General features: G+C 46.6%; 2 protein-coding genes across 5 annotated transcripts in view; one reads left to right on the top strand and one right to left on the bottom strand.

Annotated features, from left to right (window-relative positions):
- The window catches only part of LOC102685379 (MAP/microtubule affinity-regulating kinase 4-like), a 46,210-nt gene extending 41,381 nt beyond the window's left edge, over positions 1 to 4,829 (top strand). For 2 of the 4 annotated variants that reach the window (XM_006627603.3, XM_015340964.2), the window contains one exon: positions 797 to 4,829. In XM_006627603.3, the coding sequence (XP_006627666.1) occupies positions 797 to 1,130 (334 nt within the window). In that variant the 3' untranslated portion in view covers positions 1,131 to 4,829. The remainder of the gene's footprint in view (positions 1 to 796) is intronic. The other 2 variants (XM_015340965.2, XM_015340966.2) reach the window with 2 other exon arrangements.
- Positions 4,830 to 6,339: 1,510 nt separating this feature from the next.
- On the bottom strand, positions 6,340 to 14,444 carry ckma (creatine kinase, muscle a). The gene is made up of 8 exons (XM_006627604.3): positions 14,334 to 14,444; positions 11,194 to 11,406; positions 10,517 to 10,671; positions 9,830 to 9,962; positions 9,113 to 9,284; positions 8,223 to 8,346; positions 7,332 to 7,521; positions 6,340 to 6,835 (listed from the first exon to the last, which is right to left on the bottom strand). Exons 2-8 carry the CDS (start codon positions 11,384 to 11,386, stop codon positions 6,657 to 6,659), a joined length of 1,146 nt encoding a protein of 381 aa, XP_006627667.1. The 5' UTR covers positions 11,387 to 11,406; positions 14,334 to 14,444; the 3' UTR covers positions 6,340 to 6,656.
- Between the last annotated feature and the right edge of the window lie 3,878 nt (positions 14,445 to 18,322).

Here is an 18,322-nt window from a genome sequence, read left to right as displayed (position 1 = left end):
AAAGTTAAGGGAAATAACTTTTATGAGGTAATGTTTTACTTTGCATTGTGCCTGTACACACAATACATAAATCACAAGTAATAGGTTTATTCCATGCTGAAAAAAAGAAGAAAGAGAACACAACGTTTCGGCCGTGGAGCCTTCTTCAGGTGTGAGCTGAAGAAGACATAAATACATAAATCACTGATGACTTCTTGAAATTATTTTCTCCTAGCCTCTCCTAACCTCTTGTTATTTTTTCAAAAGTCTCTAATCTCTTAGATTTCCCCTACTGTGTATGTGAACAGGCTATATATACAGTATGTGTGGCTGTGTATGTGTGAATGTGTATACCTAAATATTCATATCATGTAGTTGAGTGTGAGTTTAGCTCTGCTATGTCCTACTGCCAGGTTACAAAAGAGGCTGAGGGGCGGAGCAGTGGCTCTGTGGCTCAGGATCTGCGCCTGTGACTGGAAGGTTGCCGGTTCAAATCCCGCGGCCGGCAGAGGAATCCTACTCCGTTGGGCCCCTGAGCAAGGCCCTTAACCCTAATTGCTCCAGGGGCCGCCGTACAATGGCTGACCCTGCGCTCTGACCCCAAGCTTTTCCCTGTCTGTGTGTCTGTGTCTCCATGGAGAAAAGCTGGGGTATGCGAAAAGACGAATTCCTAATGCAAGAAATTGTATAGGGCCAATAAAGAAACATTATTACATTATTATTATAGTGAGGCAGCGAGGAGCCCGTTGTCTGCTGGTGGTAACGCTCTCCTGTTCTCTCCTGTTCTCTTGCCCTGTGCCCCCCCCCACCTCTCTAGTCGCCATTTACCTGGGTATCAAAAAGCGCCAGAGCCCCGGCCCCCCCGATGCGGCTGGGATGTGAGGGTACGGAGCGCCCGGGACCCCGCGGAGGTGCTGCAGGCGCTGCGGGAGGCGGCCCAGGGCTGCGGCTGCCAGGTGCACCCGGCCGGGCCCTTCCTGCTGTCCTGCGCGCACGGGGCGGCGGGCGGCCGCGTGGCCTTCGAGGCCGAGGTGTGCCAGCTGCCCGCGGGGCCCTGCGTCACCAGCGGGGTGCGCTTCCGGCGCGTCTGGGGGGCGCCGCTCGCCTTCCGGGACATTGCCACAAAGATCTCCAAGGAGCTCGAACTCTGAGGGCGACTGTGGGGGCGGCGGCGGGGGGTTTCGGGAGAGACGGGGCAGGGGTGGGAGTGGACAAGACGGACTGAATCCTCTCACACCCCCAGTGCCGATACTCCAGGACTCCCGCACGGATAGGCTCCCGAGCCGCGCCCCCGCCTCCCACCCTCAAGACACCGCCGGTCCGGAACCAAGGACACACAGCAGGACTCCGCCCGGATGCGCTACTCTTCTCAATATTATTGTTGTCATCGCAATTCTTGCAATTCTTGTTCTTCATTCTCAACAGCTGCTATTTGAAATATTTTTAAATAAGTTGGCTTGGCTGTCACAGGCCCGAGGTTCAGTCTTCTTCTTGTTTTTATATATTTTTTTAATTAATTTAAAATGCAGTTGGCGTGTGCGTGCGAATGAGGTGGGAGGGTGTTTTCCAAAGGGTGCAGACAGCCCAGTTGGGCCAGGCAGTGCTGGGAACTCGGCAGACGTGGCCGGAGTGCGTTTAGGGAAAGTATCTGGATTTTCTGCCCGTCGGATTCGTCTCCTTCCTTTTCCTGCCAGGAAAAGTGTTGAGGCCTGACAGCCCAGTGCTTTTCACCCCAGAAAATGCAGGACCAGGGCAGGAAAGGAAATGTCAGTCTACGTGTTTTTCCATCTTCGGGGTCTGTTATTTATCTCAAATTCACATTTTCCGAACAGTTGGCTCCATATTTTTTAGAGCGAGTTTTCTTTAGTGGTTTAAGACAGAAAATCGGGAACAAGCGATATCGAGTATGAAGGACACCACACACCTTTGCAGCCTTCAAGGTCAAAACCAAGCTCTCCCCCTCTGTGTGGGGAGGAGCCTAGGGCGTGCAGATGTGTGCGCGGAGAGGAAAAGCAGATCAAACAGTTTTCCCAAGCATGGCCTGCTATCACTGCAGGCTCATAAACAGGTGCTGTGTAGAACCAGGGAGGGGTGGGGACAGGTAAGTGAGCCCAGGTGTGCAGTTTATCATGAGCCGATTATCTGTGTTACATCCTTTCTGAAGGAATACTAGCCGACTCTACTGTGTTTGGTGGAGGAGGGATGCGATTTCATCTGAAATAGGATTTTAAAACAAGTTGATGAGGAATGTGTTAATGAAGAGTAGTGGACAGTATACAGTTGGCCTTTTAACCATGTGAAGACTCAAAAGTTGTTCAGATGTTGCTTGCAGGGGGAGTTTTAGAAGCTCAGAGGATTTCAGCGAAAGAATCTGCTCCTCTGGAGTCATTCCTAGAAGGCGTAGACTTAGTTATCATAGCGATGGGGTTTTGCCTTGCTTTCCCTCTGCTGGGGCCTGTATGTCTTCCACTGTCTGGCCAGGGACTGGCTCTGTTGAACCGTCAGCAGGACACATTGTTTTTCCAAAAACTGGGTTGTTGTTCAACCCTTGTCTTTGTGTTGGACAGTAGCACCTCCTCACACACACACACACACACACACACACACCTGGACATACTGACATAATCCCCATGAAAGAGTTTACAAGCCCACCTGGTTTCTGACCATGAGCCGCCATTCCCAGCGTGTCTGTTCTGCTCTAAAGACAGCCTTAAGGACAGTATTATTGCCTTGGAGCACTGAACCTAGCAAGACCTTTTTTCAGTTGGATCACCTCAGGCTTTTCCAGGACATCAGATGTAGCTGCAAACTAAATCCCAGAGCAAAAGAGTAATCACATTAGCTCTTTTAATGCCTTTTCTGAAACATTATTCTTAAGCTTCTCCACAGGTGCAGGACAAACACCAGCTCTCTTCAGCAGGAATCATATGTATTGTTCAAATTAGGCGTCACGCGTCAAGCAGGTAGCTGTAGATTTCATCCAGGTGTTGTGAACAGAGGTGGGCACCAAACCATAGCCCTGCATGTTCACAGAAGTCATTTTTGTTTAAAAAACTGCTGCTTTTTGTCCTTGGCGAGTTATGTTAATTATAACAGTGTTTTTAAATTTGATTCTACTTGCGAGATGGACATTCTGTTAAATTAGTCAGCAGGTCCAGTGGAACAAGGCATAGAAGTTAGTCGGTACTCCTGAGGGTAGAGGCCTGGAGCAGTGTTTTTTGTGGCCAAAATTCTGATCTTTACTATTAGTGTTGCATGTGAGTGTCTTTCATGATGTGTCATTTGCAGAAAGAATCCGGGAATAATTAAGCTGTTGTGGAGAAACAAAATCCTGAAATATCCTGGAAAAGCCATGTGTGTCCTGTGGGCATTGAGGGTTCCTATGCAAGTTCTGAAAATGTTACAGGTGTCTCACTTTACTGGGAGAGTGGCAGCTGTGGTGAAAACAGGGAGACACACAAACACAGAGAACACTCTGTCCTCTGAAATGATCCTTAATCAACTGTCTACAGCTTTGTTATGTCTCATTTTTGCATTGGTTTAATGTTTTGCCATTAAGGGATAGAGTTGCCTATGTGTGAACCAGCAGCTCCAGCTCAAGTCCAACTGATCCATCATTTCTGATTTTTACTGTTTCGCAATACTGCAGTATCTTAAAATTGTTTTTTAGGAATATTTATCTATTATATATAAACACAGTAGGTGCGAATATAGAAGTCTTAGTTTGGAAACTGGTGCTTGTGTGTATTGTAAAAAACAAAAGAGACAATAATTTGCTATCTTGATGCAAAGATGAGATAAAATGAACTGTTCCAGTCAGATAGGGAGAGTTCAGTACAGGGTCACTGTTCATAATCTGCAGCCTTTGGATTTCCTTTCTTCACTATAAATAGGATTGGTATCAGTCTCCACTGATTGACTAGGGCCATTTGAGTTTAGTTTTACAGCATTGACCTAACAAACTTCTGAAGACCTGAATCTCCCTTTTGTTGGGTGAGATGTAAGCCCAGAGCAGGGAACTGAGGGACCAGCAGTTTAAGTCTGCATTGGATTGTTCTTCTGACAAAGTGGGGATACAGTAATTCCTGCTCAGGATGTGCTTGGAATTTCACAACAATATCAAGTCTGAGTGAGGTTAATGCTGTGTCCTGGCTCCAGGAGAGTACATGCTAAGGCATTATCAGTATTGTTGATGAAACTAATTGAAGGAGCAAATCTGAACTGAACACTTTGTGCTGTTGGTTCCAGAGCAGCTGGCAGTGTTTGTTCTGGAGCAGCTGGTGTTCTGTGCTCCAGAGCACTTGGTGCCATTTTTTTTCTGGAGCAGCTGGTGCTGTTTGTTCTAGAGCAGCTGACACTGTTTGTTCTGGAGCGGCTGGTGTTCTGTGTTCCAGAGCACTTGGCACCACTTGTTCTGGAGCAGCTGATGCTGTTGATTCTGGATCAACTGGTGCTGTTTGTTCTGGAGCAGCTGGTGATGTTGGTTCTGGATCAACTGGTGCTGTTGGTTCTGGAGCAGCTGGTGCTCTGTGCTCCAGGGTGCTGAACACTGTGTTCCAGAGACTCTGGCATTACAGCTGTCACATTCAACACCCCTGGCCCACCTGGACCCAACTCCTCTCACCCTAAAGAAGTCGAGTCAGGTCTTGTGTAAACCCAAAAGAGTGCTTGTATTTATATTATTGTGTAGAGAACAGAGAAAAATTACAACAAATTAAAATTAATTGTTCAACTTTTTTTTTTAATTTTTAAGTTATTATATATCTGGCACTGGCCTTGGTGCCATTAGATGTAAAAACTGGGAAATATGAGTAACCTTGAGAAATAAAATACACAGCTATTGGAACCTGTAGCTCTTTGTCGTCTTTTTACTAAAGGCATTCAGGGGTTTTTTGGAGTCACTCTCTGCATTTGCTTGATTACAGCCTTGCTTTGCATCCTGTGAGTAACTTTTGGAACAGTTTCGAGGCTTAGAAAAATGTCACAACCAGTGTTTCAAGTTCTTGATGGGTTTGATTTAAAGGATGAAGGTATTGCCTGCTGTGCAGTGTAGATTGTGAAGGTGTGTTGAGTAACATCAACCAGAGTGGTAAGTTCAAGGTCAGAAACAACATGCGCACACAAGTGGTGATAGATGAATATTTAGGTGTGACAATAGTACAGTCATTGAGGTCTGGGACAAAGCCTGGCAATCGCCAGGAATTCTTCAGGAAAATGTCTGCGCATGAATTTTGGATAAATTAAGTTCTGGCAACTGAGTGACCTACATGATCCTGATGGGCTCCCCTTGTGTGCAGTTCATCTAGATAATGTCTCTGCCGTCATATACTAAAACTAAAACTGACAGTTGGTCAGTAGCTCCATGGAGGCCATCTTGCATACCCTGGTTAAATTCTATAAAAGTGTTGGCAGGAATAGATCTGTTCCCATGCATCTTTCAGTGGCTTAAAGGATGCTGACAAAATAATGAAATTTTTTATTGGTGAACAGGAGAACATTGGGTCCAAATCACAGTGATACCTTTCCAGAGCAGTACCAAACAGTCTCCTCTCATTAGCCGCCTTTCTGATGTTGATATGATTTGCTTTACCCATTACGTGTGGCCCAGGTGTCAGATTGTTGATGCCATTTGCTGAAGCTGAAGTGGTGCCCGCTTGAGTGCTGAGCACTTTACTGAAGGTGAAAGACAGTCCTCCTTTTGTGTGCAGCCTCTCTTGCAGGTGATGGACTGTAAGCTGTGCTGGTAACTGTTTGCAACGGCAGGTTCCTGCAACTGAGAAGAATCCTGCAAGCAGTGGCATCTCCTCTCCCCCTGAATTTACCTGGTCTTCAGCCTCCTGCTCGTCTTCCTCTCTGTTTGGATGTCTGGGCTGTGCTCGGTTTTGTCAATTCAGCATTGGCTACGTGTACTGCAGTCTAATCTTTAGCAGTTGTGGTGCTAGAGGCAGCAGCTTGGCGGAGTGGTTAAGTGCTCTGGACTCCTGACCAGCAAGTCTTGTGCTCAGATCCTGCTGTTGTACCCTTGAGGTAATCAGATTGCTCAAGTATATGCCCTGCTGTATGGGTAACATCTGGTTACATCTGTTTTGCTGGCATGCATGTGTAAAGAAATAGACCAGAAAATAATCTCTCCCAACAATTAATAAAAAGGCTAAAATATAAAGTGTCTTCATATAACAAGAAACAAAGAGATAATATCAACATAAGTTAAGATTAATTGTCTCACCTTGACAATCTTGATATCGACTCTTGAGTGCTTTGGTCAAACCACGCTCTTCTTCAATTAAAGAAAACCACCGATAAGGAAATGGTCATGTGATATGAGATGGTGGATAAAAAGACCAGACAAGACAATGAGAATTGATTGTTTCATGGGGCCATTTTTATTACAATTTAGCTTACTTTTTACAACCAAAAAAAAGTCAAAATGAGAGGTGAAGGTGAAGACGCAATCGGCAGGCTCCTAGCCTGGCCCGACAGCGTGGACGAAGGCTTGATCCCAGGATGTTACCCACAGAACAGATGAAAGAGATGGAAGATGACAGATGGGAGGGAAGAAAGGAAGGGAAACGGAAGAAGAGGAAGAGGTGGGGGAAGTCGAGAGTCTCTGGAGGGGAGTCGGATCCAAGATTTTGTGTGTCGTTATGTTACAATATAAAAAGTGCACAGTTCCCTTTTTACTTCTGGGCAGGCATCATGTCATCGATGGCCGCTCCCTTCTCCAGCTTCTTCTCCATCTCAATCATGAGCTTCACGCCGTCCACAACCATCTGCACCTGCTCCACCTCGGAGAAGCCCAGGCGGTCAGCGTTGGAGATGTCGAAGACGCCACCCTCGGCCGCAGTGTCCACACCGCCTGCGAGGCAAACCGGACAGAACCATGCTCATTGGCGGGGGGCAGGGGCTGTGGTACGCCGCACAGAGGTGCCCAAATCACACTGGAATGTTTTAGCAGCTCATCTTTGCTAAATTTGTGACCATGTCCTGTAGCAGGGTGTCTCAGCACACTTGGAGAGCACAAAGAGAGATATCCTATAAGCAAATGGAGCAGACCTGGTGCTGGAGCATCCCTGAGGAATTAGAGTAAGGTGCTGTGATGCTCTAATGTTCTTTGTTCCAAAGCCAAATGCTTCAGTTAATGCTAAGCTGTGGATCATTTTGTGAAGAGCACCTGTTAGCTCACTGACTTTTCAGACCGTTGTAATTTATTTAGTTGTTATATGCACGTTCATTTTATTAACTGGTTAACTGTGGTACTAGATCTTGCCTGTAAGGGATTACCATGCTTCACCCTGTTGCCATATAAATGCAGTACCTGTGTTTGCGCCCTTCGGGGCATCTGCACAACCTACCTGTGCCACGCTTCTGCAGACGCAGCCTGGTGAGGATCTCCTCGAACTTGGGGTGCTTGCTGAGCTGTGGCAGCTTGACGTGCACGCCGCCGCGCAGGCCAGTGCCCAGGTTGGAGGGGCAGGTCAGGATGTAGCCGAGATGCTCGCTCCACATGAAGGAGCGGCCGTGCTTCTTGAAGAGGTCCTCAATCTGGGAGGGAGATGTCAAGAAAGTGGTGAGGAGAGATGCCCTCGTGTAGTTCACAGGCGTGCCCGTTTCTAAAACAAGTCAAGTTCCCATATACTCCTGATAATACCCGTTCCATTATAAAAAGTGTTAAATTGATTTTACCTTGTTTCATTTTTTTTTTCCAAAAGAGCGTACTGTATGTAGTACTGTGCATGGGTTACTCCACTGAAAACAATTTAAATGGTCTTCGTAACTACTGCCTGGCATGCCATTCTGTATTTAATGTGATCTGTGAAAGCCACGACTGGGCTTTAGTATTACGTTAGTAGCTGGCATGGCAGGGCTCTGCTCAGCACTTTGTCAGGCTGCCCTTTTCAGTTTTCCAGTATCTCTGTATGCCAACTAATTTCTGTGTTGTAAGACTACAAGTTCTCTGACAAGGAACTGTAAGCAACACGTCCAGTCAGTTACTTCACAAGGCTGCTTGGCCACAGGCTAGTGCTCCAGGTCGTCCCTCCTGGCTTTAGTTGACTTTGCAATGTTCAATGATGTGTTCAAGCTCTTTTATTTTGAGCACCGAACCCCAATCTGGTTTTCAAAACACTTTTGGACATATCTTCCTGGCCTAGAGTTGTGTCCCAAGCAAATTCAGTACAAGAAGAAAAACAAAACTGATACATCTGTGGATCAAGAGAGTGGGGCTGAGGTGGTCAGACGCATACCTTCTGAAGACCAACGCAGAAGCGTCTGAAGACCTCCTTCATGTTGCCACCCTTCTGCATGGAGATGACTCTCAGGTGGTCCTCCTCGTTCACCCAGACCAGGAAGGTCTTGTCATTGTTGTGCCTAAGCGTTGGGGGGGGACATGATTAGTGTCCTGCAGCTCCAGAACAGCACCCATGAGAGGGACTGGCTGTGCAGTGAGAACCTGCTTTGGGCTGCTAAGAAAGGTGTTGGTGAAGGGGGAGACACATTGCTGGACAAACATCTGCAGATGATATTTAATGTTAACATGTGCCGAGTGTTCGATGATGGTAGTAAAAAAGCATAAATTGTAAATAAGGTGGGAAAAAACCCCAGCCTGAAGAAGCTGCTTATGAAAAAAAAAATGTTTATTTTGACACATCATTGTCATCTTCCAGACAATAGCTCTGACAGGCTGAAAGAACTGGAACTATTTGAACAGAAAGACGACAGTATGAGGGGACCTGAATCGAGTATTCAGAATCCTTAAAAGCATTAACATAGTCAACCCAATAGAGGTCCTCAGAATCAACAATGAAACTGAGAAATAGTACATTTAAAACTGAGAACAGGCGGTACGTCTTTGCACAAAGTGCTGTGGGAGTGTGGAACAACCTGCCCAGCCATATTTTGGAGATGTCTTGGCTTTTTTAAGCAACAGTTGGATGGGATCCTTGATTAGCAACAAGCAGGCTATTTTCATCTATAGCCTTTATGTTCTTTAGTACCTGGTTTTAGCTTCAATACTTTAAAGTGAAAGCATGAAACCACCGATTTTAGCAAAAGCCTAAAATTTATGGTTCATATTCTTACTGTTACATACAAGATCCTGTAATTCATAAAGCCTGGCCTGGTTCTGCAGACTCACCAGATTCCTCTAGCATCGGGCCAGTCACGGGCCATGCCAGAGGCCAGCAGCAGGGGAGACACGGGCTTGTCAAACAGGAAGTGGTCACGGATCAGCTGGTCCTGTTCCTCATCAGTCATGTCCTTCAGAGGATAGTATTTGCCCTTGAACTCTCCTTCCAGGGTGTTCAGGGCTGTTGGACAAACACAGACGTTGTCACATGCTCTGCTCCTGTCTCTGACTTGCTCACACTGAGCTTCCTTGTTATTTAAGGTGAGATGAAGGTAGGGTTATGGAATAATGAAGCCTGTAAACCATAACCTTCCAATTGATATTTAAATATTTTATGATGTACCTTCTAAGTCACCAATTTATGTCAATTTGCTGTGAAACGTAAGACAATACTTACTTCACTAAGTAACCCTTTTTAACACAGCACCATCACATTGCTGACCATTATTATATGCCCCTGTAACTGTGACTGTGTTACTCTGCTGCTATGTACTTGCTTACTTTGTTTTATAGCAGTTGCTGTATGACAGCAAGTCTAGGGAGTTGCAGTTAGCCTGAAGGCTGACAGGGCCCTGGCCTGTTTGTATTACTTCTGCCCTGATGGCAGACAGTCAGCTGTGCACTGCTGCTTGGGGAATCCCAGTCCCAGTGGGCTGTGCCACAGTCCGGGCTCAACCTGCTCTCAAGGCTCACTCCATTATGAACAGTGTTCAACACCACACTCACCATCGATGGACATCTTCTCAATGGCTCTGCGCTCTCCACGGCTGCAGTGGGGGGGCAGGGTGTACCCCTTGATGCTACGGCCAGTGCGCACACGGCTGCTCAGGACATAGTTGGGGTCCAGGTCATCGCCGCCCTGAGAACAGACAGACAGAGGCTGGCTGGTCACACACCTTGTCCTGCATCCTGCATTCTTCAATCTCCCCAGCAGCCCTAACACATGCCAGCAGGAAAAATAGAATTCCTTTTCTTGTTTTTGCTAAGTTAACACTTTGTTGGGGCTCCTAAGCAGAAAAGAAGTTCCCTGCTTACAGAATGAACTCGTTCTCTAAATCATCTGCCCGGTCAAAGTGTCGCTCTAGTCTGTATAGATGGTGCCCTGATTTATTATAATGGCCACCCACAGCAACACCAGTCATATACAGAAGCATCTGTGTCAGGCTCTATCAGACTGATGTACTGATTTCTGTTCCAGTATGTGCTTGTTCTTTTGTTTCTCCTGTATGTTTTCTACTGTGCTGCAAGCAGCTCTGAAGTGTTTTGAGGTACCTGATGGCACGACAGCTACTTGCTGATGATTAAATTTGAAGGAGTGCTGTTTTTTTGCCCATGATCACACAGTGTGAGCATTAGTGCTGTGCCATCAGTACTGGCAGACATCTGAGCCAGAAGGCAGGCATGCTGGAGCACCTTGAGGTTCCCAAAGTTCAGGTCGGTCTTGTGCTTGTCGGTGGGCTTGAAGCCATTGTGGCGGTCCTCGATGACGGGGTCGAACAGATCCTTGAAGACATCATAAGACTCCTCGTCTCCAGCCACGCAGCCCACTGTCATGATGAAGGGGTGACCTGCAGGCAACAAAAGAGAACAGGGGTGAAGGGGTCACACAGGCCCTTGGAGGGAGGGGACGTTCCTATTTTTCCTGTAATGATTTCCAATGAATGAAATGCAAAAATCCAGCGAGAAATACTGTCTAATTTTTTTAATTTTTATTTGGACACTAAATCTGTAATGTCACTAATGAGAGGTAATCTGGGTATTGATATACACAGAACTAAGAGCAACAGGGCAAAAGTCTTTGAAAGTTGTCCTCTGAAAAGTTTCAATTCAGGGGAACCAATTTTATAAATCGTTTCCAACGTGAGGAAAGTGGAAGTCCCCAAAAAAGAACAGACAGAATGGCAGTGATTTTGGTTCTTCTTCCTCAATTAATTCCTTCCCACTTTAATTTTACTGACCACTTACTTAACTGGCCTGAAGTATCATCTTTCTTCAGAAGGTGACTGATTTCGATCGCTTTTTGGCCCTGTTTTAGGCTCTCTCTCCAAACAGCATTCTGACGCTCTTCACCTGCTAGCGAACCGACTCACCTGGGTTGTCCACTCCGGTCTGGATGACATCGTCCACGGTGAAGCCGCTGGGGGTCTGCTTGTCTCTCAGCTTGGCGTAGATGTCCTTAGTGAGGGCCTTGGCCATGTGGTTGTTGTGCTTGGTCAGGTCAGGGAACTCCTCGTCAACCGAGAAGTTGAGCTTGTAGTTGTTGTGGGTGTTTCCGAAAGGCATGGCTGCTCTTCTCAGAGGTTCTGCAGGAGAAGGACACACCGGAATACACAGACGGGTAAGTCATCTGTTTGACAGAACGAAGCAGGGAGCCCACAGACGACAAAACTCTCCACTGTACAGAGTCTCAGTCTAATGCTGTTCTTTTCATTATAAGAATATAAGTGCACTGGCTGAAGCTCCTGGTACTAGTTCCTACTGGTCTCTTTACATCTACAATTTGACTGTAGACACAGCGTCATACAGTAACACTCTGAGAGATGTGCAATGCAGAAAGTGTCTAGCTGGATGGTCTCCACACTGAAGTGCCGCCTTCTTTTCCTTTTCCAGGGTTATGGAAGGTCCATTTTTGATCCTGGTGTGCAAAAATCATCCAGTGTCTTGCTATTCTAAATGCCCAGCTCATCCCTAGCCTAGCAAGGAGCTGAGGGGAGGGGAGACTGCTGGGAACAGCTGTGCACTGTACCATGTGTCAACTGATCCAACAGCCCTGCAGACTTTGCTAAGGCTCTCCCAGCTTGCTTCAGCCAGCGCATCAGGTTTCCTCTATGAATAGAGACGAGAGGAGCTTCTGTGGGTGTATGTGCACAGGGTAGCGGCATGTATAAATAGGCTGCCCCCCCCCCCCCATTCTTTCCTATCTCCCACCACTTAAAGGGAGCACACTAGGCAAATGTGCTCTGCCATGCAGCTGCTGTCTTCTGTTCTGGAACAGCTCTCCCTGAGGATCAGCTTACAGGCTGGCCCGGCCTGCATTCACACGTCCGGCAATTAAACTGCATGCAGATGCCTCTCCAACATGCACAGCTCGCAGCTGCTCCTCTGGGGGCAGTTTTATATCTTTTAACTCCCTTGACAACACTTTACTCTGGGGCACTTTCATTGCTAGCTTCTGGTTTGCTTTGAAACTCTTTCAGCTTCATCATTGGATGGCTGTAGGAGGTAACGTTGTCTCTAGTTAATGCAGAACTTGTTTTTTTTCCTGAAACGTAAGTAAAAAAGTCTTTTGTGTAACCTGAGTCTGCTAGTGTCTGTTGGTGATGTTCATTTTGTTTCTCTCCTTAAAGAAAAGAACCTCCTGCAGGACCGCTTTAAACATTTCGTGGAGTGCCAGATTTTCTCTGGTGTTTTGGAACTCAAACTTCTGTTTTTAAGCATCAAACATGTCAGCAACACACCCATCTGCAACAACCTGAGATTTTTCATTTCTTTATTAGATGACCAGGTTTTTGTCGCCAGATGTCTTACACAAGAAAGATGTCTTTCTTTTTTCTGGATTGTTCAGTTTTTTTCATTCCTTTAACTTTTCTGAACTAAAATGTACCAGTGTTAAAAAAGTCCAATTTTTTTGTTTTGCAGAGCATCAATGCCAGGGCAGCTGTTGCACCAGGAAATTGAAGTGGGTTTTGTCAGAGAAAGCCAGCAAGTTTGCAAAGTAATAATTGAGCACAAACGGGGCTTTCATGGACAGGACCATCTCTGGCTGAGTTCATTCTGCATTATCCTAGGAGAAGGAATTCCCACACCAGTGACAAGAGAAACTGGACAGAAAGGGATCTGATGTCTGGCTCTTCTGGAATCTGGTTTAGATGGGGAAGGAGAGAAAAATCTCAAACAAAAAGCCGTCCATAGATCATTCGCTTGCATACAACGTTAGCGAACTGCTGTGGACTGTGTGACAAAGACAGGTGGTGTGGGAGACAGAAATCAGAAATCGTCAGCTGTCATGACAGCTTATCACACCAAGACCAAGACACAGATTACACAGCACTCTGTGTTGTATTGATTGTGCGTACACTTGTCGTAAGTGGACCATCACCTGCAAATTGCAACTACAGTACTTTGGATTAGTGTGATTAGTATTGGCACTGACACAGTACTTATCAAATACTTGCTGTCAAGCCTTTAGCATTTGCCAATAGATACAGAATGCTTTCTAAGTGTTTTTAAGTGGTTAAGCAGTTATGCAGAAAAAAATCAAGATAAGTCTGCCACTGTTAGACATTCACAAGTAAATGGGAACATTGTGGCACTGCATTGCAACACAATATACCTTTGCAACTGCTCATTGCTCTGTGTTACACTGCAGCAATCTTGAAATAACACCTCTTCCTTTTACATCAGGTGCACATTTGGAGCCGATAGGTATAAAACCAAAAGGCCAAGTCTGGTATTTTCTTCTTCTCCTGTGACCTTGAAGGGTCCTTGACTTTGGCATCGTAAAGTCCGGCAGAGACCGGTGACACTGCCCTGTCCACGCTCACTGATAAAACACGGCATAAGAGAAGCGAAATTCTCCATTCATGCCCTCTCCTTCCACCTCTTCCCTGATCTCTACTGCCTTCACTCTCAGGGCTGATGAGGACCGACAGAGCCCTCTCTCCCTGCTGCCACTGTGTTGCGTTCTGCAGCACAGACCCTTCACACAAGCAGCTGATAAGAGCCAAGGGCACAGAGCTCCACCACTTTGCGCGATGGTGCAGTGCAGCCTTGTTCAACGCAGAGCCCTCTGTGAAACCCACAGGAGTTTCGAGCAGTTTGCAATCTTGAATGGGAGGTCAGAAATGTCACATTCTGTGCAAAGTCACAAGCCAGGTCCAAAACCCATAGATCGGCAGTAACACTTCATAAGTCCTAGCAAAAAACTTCACTTCACCTAGCAAAATCTCACAGCTTAACTGTAAAAAATGCAACAGCAGGCCACTGTTCAGACCCTTGGTGGTCCTTTCTTTACACAGCAAATGGGAGTTTTAAAGCAATGTACAAATAAATGGATAATTAAAAGTGAATAATGCCTTCCCTCTGGTTTTGGAGGTAGATCGTAACTTTTATTTTTTTTAAAGAGTTAAAATGAAGCTTTATTTTTTTTACTAGGACACATTTCAGAACACCCCAATCTGCCCTTCACCCACCCCACCAAAACATCCAAGGACAGTCAAAGAGGATTTACCTGGATGGGATGAAAAAGGAGAGGTAACAGTCCTTGGGATCAGATCCTTTTCACCAAAGCCGAAATAGGGGTAGCCCAAGGTCCAAGGAGTCAAGCCTTAGGTTTATATACTAGGCTGCCCTCAGGCCATTGGTCAGCTGGGTTTCTGAGTGCGGAGCCCGGATTGGTCAGCCCCTCGTCTCCAGCGCTGCTCAGATTTGGGAAGGCAGGGGCTCACGTCACAGTGACCTAAGATGGGACGGCAGCTGCCATCTCTCTTCCTGCTCTCCAGGCCCACATGCAGCTCGGGGGGGAGGAGAGAGCCTCCATGTGCGTGTGCAAACCCAAGCCCCCGTTTGCCAAACATACTTGCCGTGCCTAATGGCTTTAGAGCTGGAAAAATACCTTTGCTATCTTCCGTATCACGCACCGTAGAGTTGGCATTGGTTCTCTGCTTTCAGCGTGGTGACATCTGGGACTTAAGCATGCGCCTGTGTGTGGCAGAGTGCGTATTGAGATTAAAATGATTGATTTTTATTCTTGTCAGGCAGCTTCTCGTTGCTAGTCCTCCATCGGTGCGGGATATTTAAGCAGCTGCGCTCCTGAGTCTCCGTGAGTCGGGGAGCACAGCCGGGGCAGCTTGGGTTAGGGTGTGTGGAGGGGGTCCCTAGTTTGGACAAGAACCGTGCTGAAGGAGATGTTTACCTTAAAGAAGAAGCTGTGGGGCTCTAACTGTGAAAGATGATTGTGATATCTGAAGAGGAGAGCTTCTTTAATGATCTGCTACTGGAGTTATACAATTGTTATCCCTGCCTATTGTTCTTTCTCTGGGCCTCTCATGTGTCAAACTGTAGACAGGTGTGAGAATTGTGTCACAGATCAACACAGTGTCACATGTCCTAGAAGCTAAAATTGTATCCCATTATCCTAAGATTCCTTGGCTTCCTGGGGCTGGGCAAGAGATTTTGCAACTTTTGTCTTGGATTTATTTTCCATGGCTGTTGATGCGAAAGTGATGGTTTTCAGGAAAAGATTTCTTTAAGTGCCTCATGGTTCGATTTTGGAAGAGCAGAGGTGTCTCAGCTGTGCAAAGAAGGTTTGTTGTTTGTCAGCAAGCAAAGCTGTTATTGACAAGAGCAGAAGATCACTTGCAAGGGGACTTTTCTGATGGTTTCTTTCATGATTGGGCTTTGAAAGCATTTCCTTTAAAGCAGAGAAAATGAAACCATTTTAATAACTATTAGCATTGCAGACAGAAGTTTTGAGGTTTATGGATAGACAGAAGAGATCAAAAGATGCCATCAATCCCCATGAGAAGCCTAGAGATAAAAAAATTGCCTAAGTTCTGGCTCATACAGATTCAGTTTGAAGAGCTATTTATCTTCTTGGACAATTGTGCGGTTAGCTACTAGATGTGAAATTAAAACAAATTTCATTTTATATCTCAGGGAGTATTTGTGGCTGTGAGCAGTCTAATTATGTTTCTATTGCTTAGAAAAATGACTGTTGTCCTTCCCTGCTAGTGTCCAGTGTTGATGGCAAGAGGTGATTTCTTGACGAAAGAACAAGTGCTTGAGAAGGATGATCAATGATCGATCAAAATGTGTTTTGGAGGACTGATGGCCCAGTCTGAGTCCTCACAGCATTATGCAATCTAGTAAAACAGGGCTGTAGCAGAAGAGTAACATAACAGCAGGTTGAGCAGAACAACTCAAGTTTTTAAAAGGCAGTTTGTAAGTTTTAGTGTGTTGTGCAAGGGACAGGAGGACAGGAACCATGGAGAACAATCTTGTGGTTAAAAGTGACACCTCTGAACCCTCTAGTGCCGCACGGGGGTCTAAGGCTTGTGATGTGTCCAGCCAGGGCAGTTTGCGAGAGAACTCTTTTCCACCGGGCTAGATTTGCAGGATACTTGTCTGTGTGAGGTTCAGCCCAGCTCTGCGCCTCTGGATGTCAGAGAAGCCCCAGCAACAGGGTTGTTTTTTTTCTTTCTGTCGCTGAGGCTATTTCCAGTGGTATGCACACGTCGCTGCCAGAGAACGAAAGGACATCACACGCTCCGTAGGTCGTGCCAGCGGGCAGGTGTAAGACCCGCTTGCTGTTCCAGTTGGCAAGCACAGTTCGGGTGCAGCATTTTTCAGTCCTCCCCCTCCTAGCAGTACAGTCTGTGACGACCGCACCTGTTGGGCATCAGCCCCCACTCGGGACTAATGGTTTATCCAGCGGGACCATGTGACCAGAAACCAGGCCGCAGCCTCACTGAGGCTCTGCAGGGAGGAGAGCAGAAACACGAAGGAAAGAACTCCTTTCCACCTGTTTCTGTGTCCGCAGTACGTCCAGCAGCAGTAGTAGGACATGAGTGGAAAGAAGAGACTGATCAGGGAGTTTAAAAAGTCGGAAACAACTGGCCCAATCGCTATCCTCCTCCTTGCAATTTAAAATGTTAGTAAGACAAGAAACTAATGTATGACAGGTGAGCCAGACATCCTTTTCCATTGCTGGTTATTTGGGTTCACGTTGGGGGTGTTCAGCTCTAGCCCTCCAGGACCACAGAGTCTTCTGATGTTCATCTCCAAATTCCTAAATGTCCTCATTGCCTTTTAAAGCCAGATGTTAGCTTCATTGGACCAAATTAATTCTCTCCCTAGGTCTTAAATAGACAATGGTTTTCTTGAGCTGAGAAGACCAGGTGGACAGCTGCTCTCGTGGACCAGTGCTGGTTTACCTCAAGGATCTCTGTAGAATTCAGATTTGTTTGTGCTTTGTGCATGTGGTGCACGTTGAATGTGTTCCCCCACATCCCCACGTTACAGAATCCCAGCTGGGTGTTGGGGATACAGACTGAGACACTGCAGTGTGTAAGGAGATGTGCACACCTGTGATATTGCACAGAGGATGCCTGCAGCGGCTGATTATTGTGTTGCTGTTGCACCCCGAGTAGCACAATGACCTTGAGTGTGAGTGAACAGGGATCGACTCTCAGCAGCGTTAGCATGGGAGCTGAAGTCCTGGTTTGAAATTCGTGGGAAAGTGGCAGAGGATGAAGAGATACTTTTTAGTTAGTCTGTAAAGTCCGCAAAGGCTTACAGAATGAAAGGTAGAAACAGAAAGTCTTGTGGAGAAGAAAACCAAACAGCAGATGAGCATTGGTTGTGGGGGGTGAAGAGAGGGCAGAAGGCAGGGTAATGCTGGGGGAATAGGGAGGGAGCTGGAGGAGGGGTGGCACCGAAGTGACCTTGCTCTAAATCAGCCCTGAGGGTTCAGTTTCGCAGCTGTTGAGCTCCTGTCCATCCCTGACATGACTTACCAAATTAGTCTCTGCCTGGGCTCCCTGTCCCTTGTCCTCCCCTATCGCATGCTCCCTGTCTCCTGCCTTCACCCACAGCAAACGCAAAAAAACCAGGTGCCACAGGGGAGGCTGCAGAAACACAGAAGGCCAGCTGGCACAATCACCATGACCATCTTCAAGACAGCCCACATCTACAGCTCTGGCATGTCCTGCTGACTGTGTGGCTGTGCTCAGAGTTTACACCTCAGCTGTTAGCTGGTTGAATGATGCCGTTTTACAGTTGTGTTATTGCTTGGTTTCCTTTTGATGAGCCTCGGTAATGACAAAACAAGGCCATTTTCCTGTGTCGCTTGAGTAAGTGCACTTTTCAGTCTGCTGGAGTGTAAGTGTCCCTCTGACACAACTCTTTGCAAAACTGGTGTTTGGAAGTGTTCAGTGTTCTTCGCTGGGTCTGTCTCTTCTCTGAGATTCTGAGTGCAGCTCGGACTCATAACTCATGGGCTATTGTCTTCATGGGCGGGTTAGAGTCCCAGCTGCAATTAGAAAGGAACTGTTTGAAATCAGGGAGGAAGGAGGAAGCAGAGCTAGAAGGACAGAGGGAACTGGGAGCAGGAAGCAGGACGTGGGAAACAGGTCGGTGGGAGTGTGAGTAAAGTCTTTGGCCAGTGGCCATCAAGTGTGATCCTGCTGCTGAGCAAAGGGCTCAACAGCCGCAGGTCAC

Source organism: Lepisosteus oculatus, chromosome 3 (assembly GCF_040954835.1).
Source record: "Lepisosteus oculatus isolate fLepOcu1 chromosome 3, fLepOcu1.hap2, whole genome shotgun sequence".
Lineage (NCBI taxonomy): Eukaryota > Metazoa > Chordata > Actinopteri > Semionotiformes > Lepisosteidae > Lepisosteus > Lepisosteus oculatus.
The sequence above is the reverse complement of the archived record's forward strand: the minus strand, read 5'-3'. Positions and strand labels throughout refer to the sequence as shown.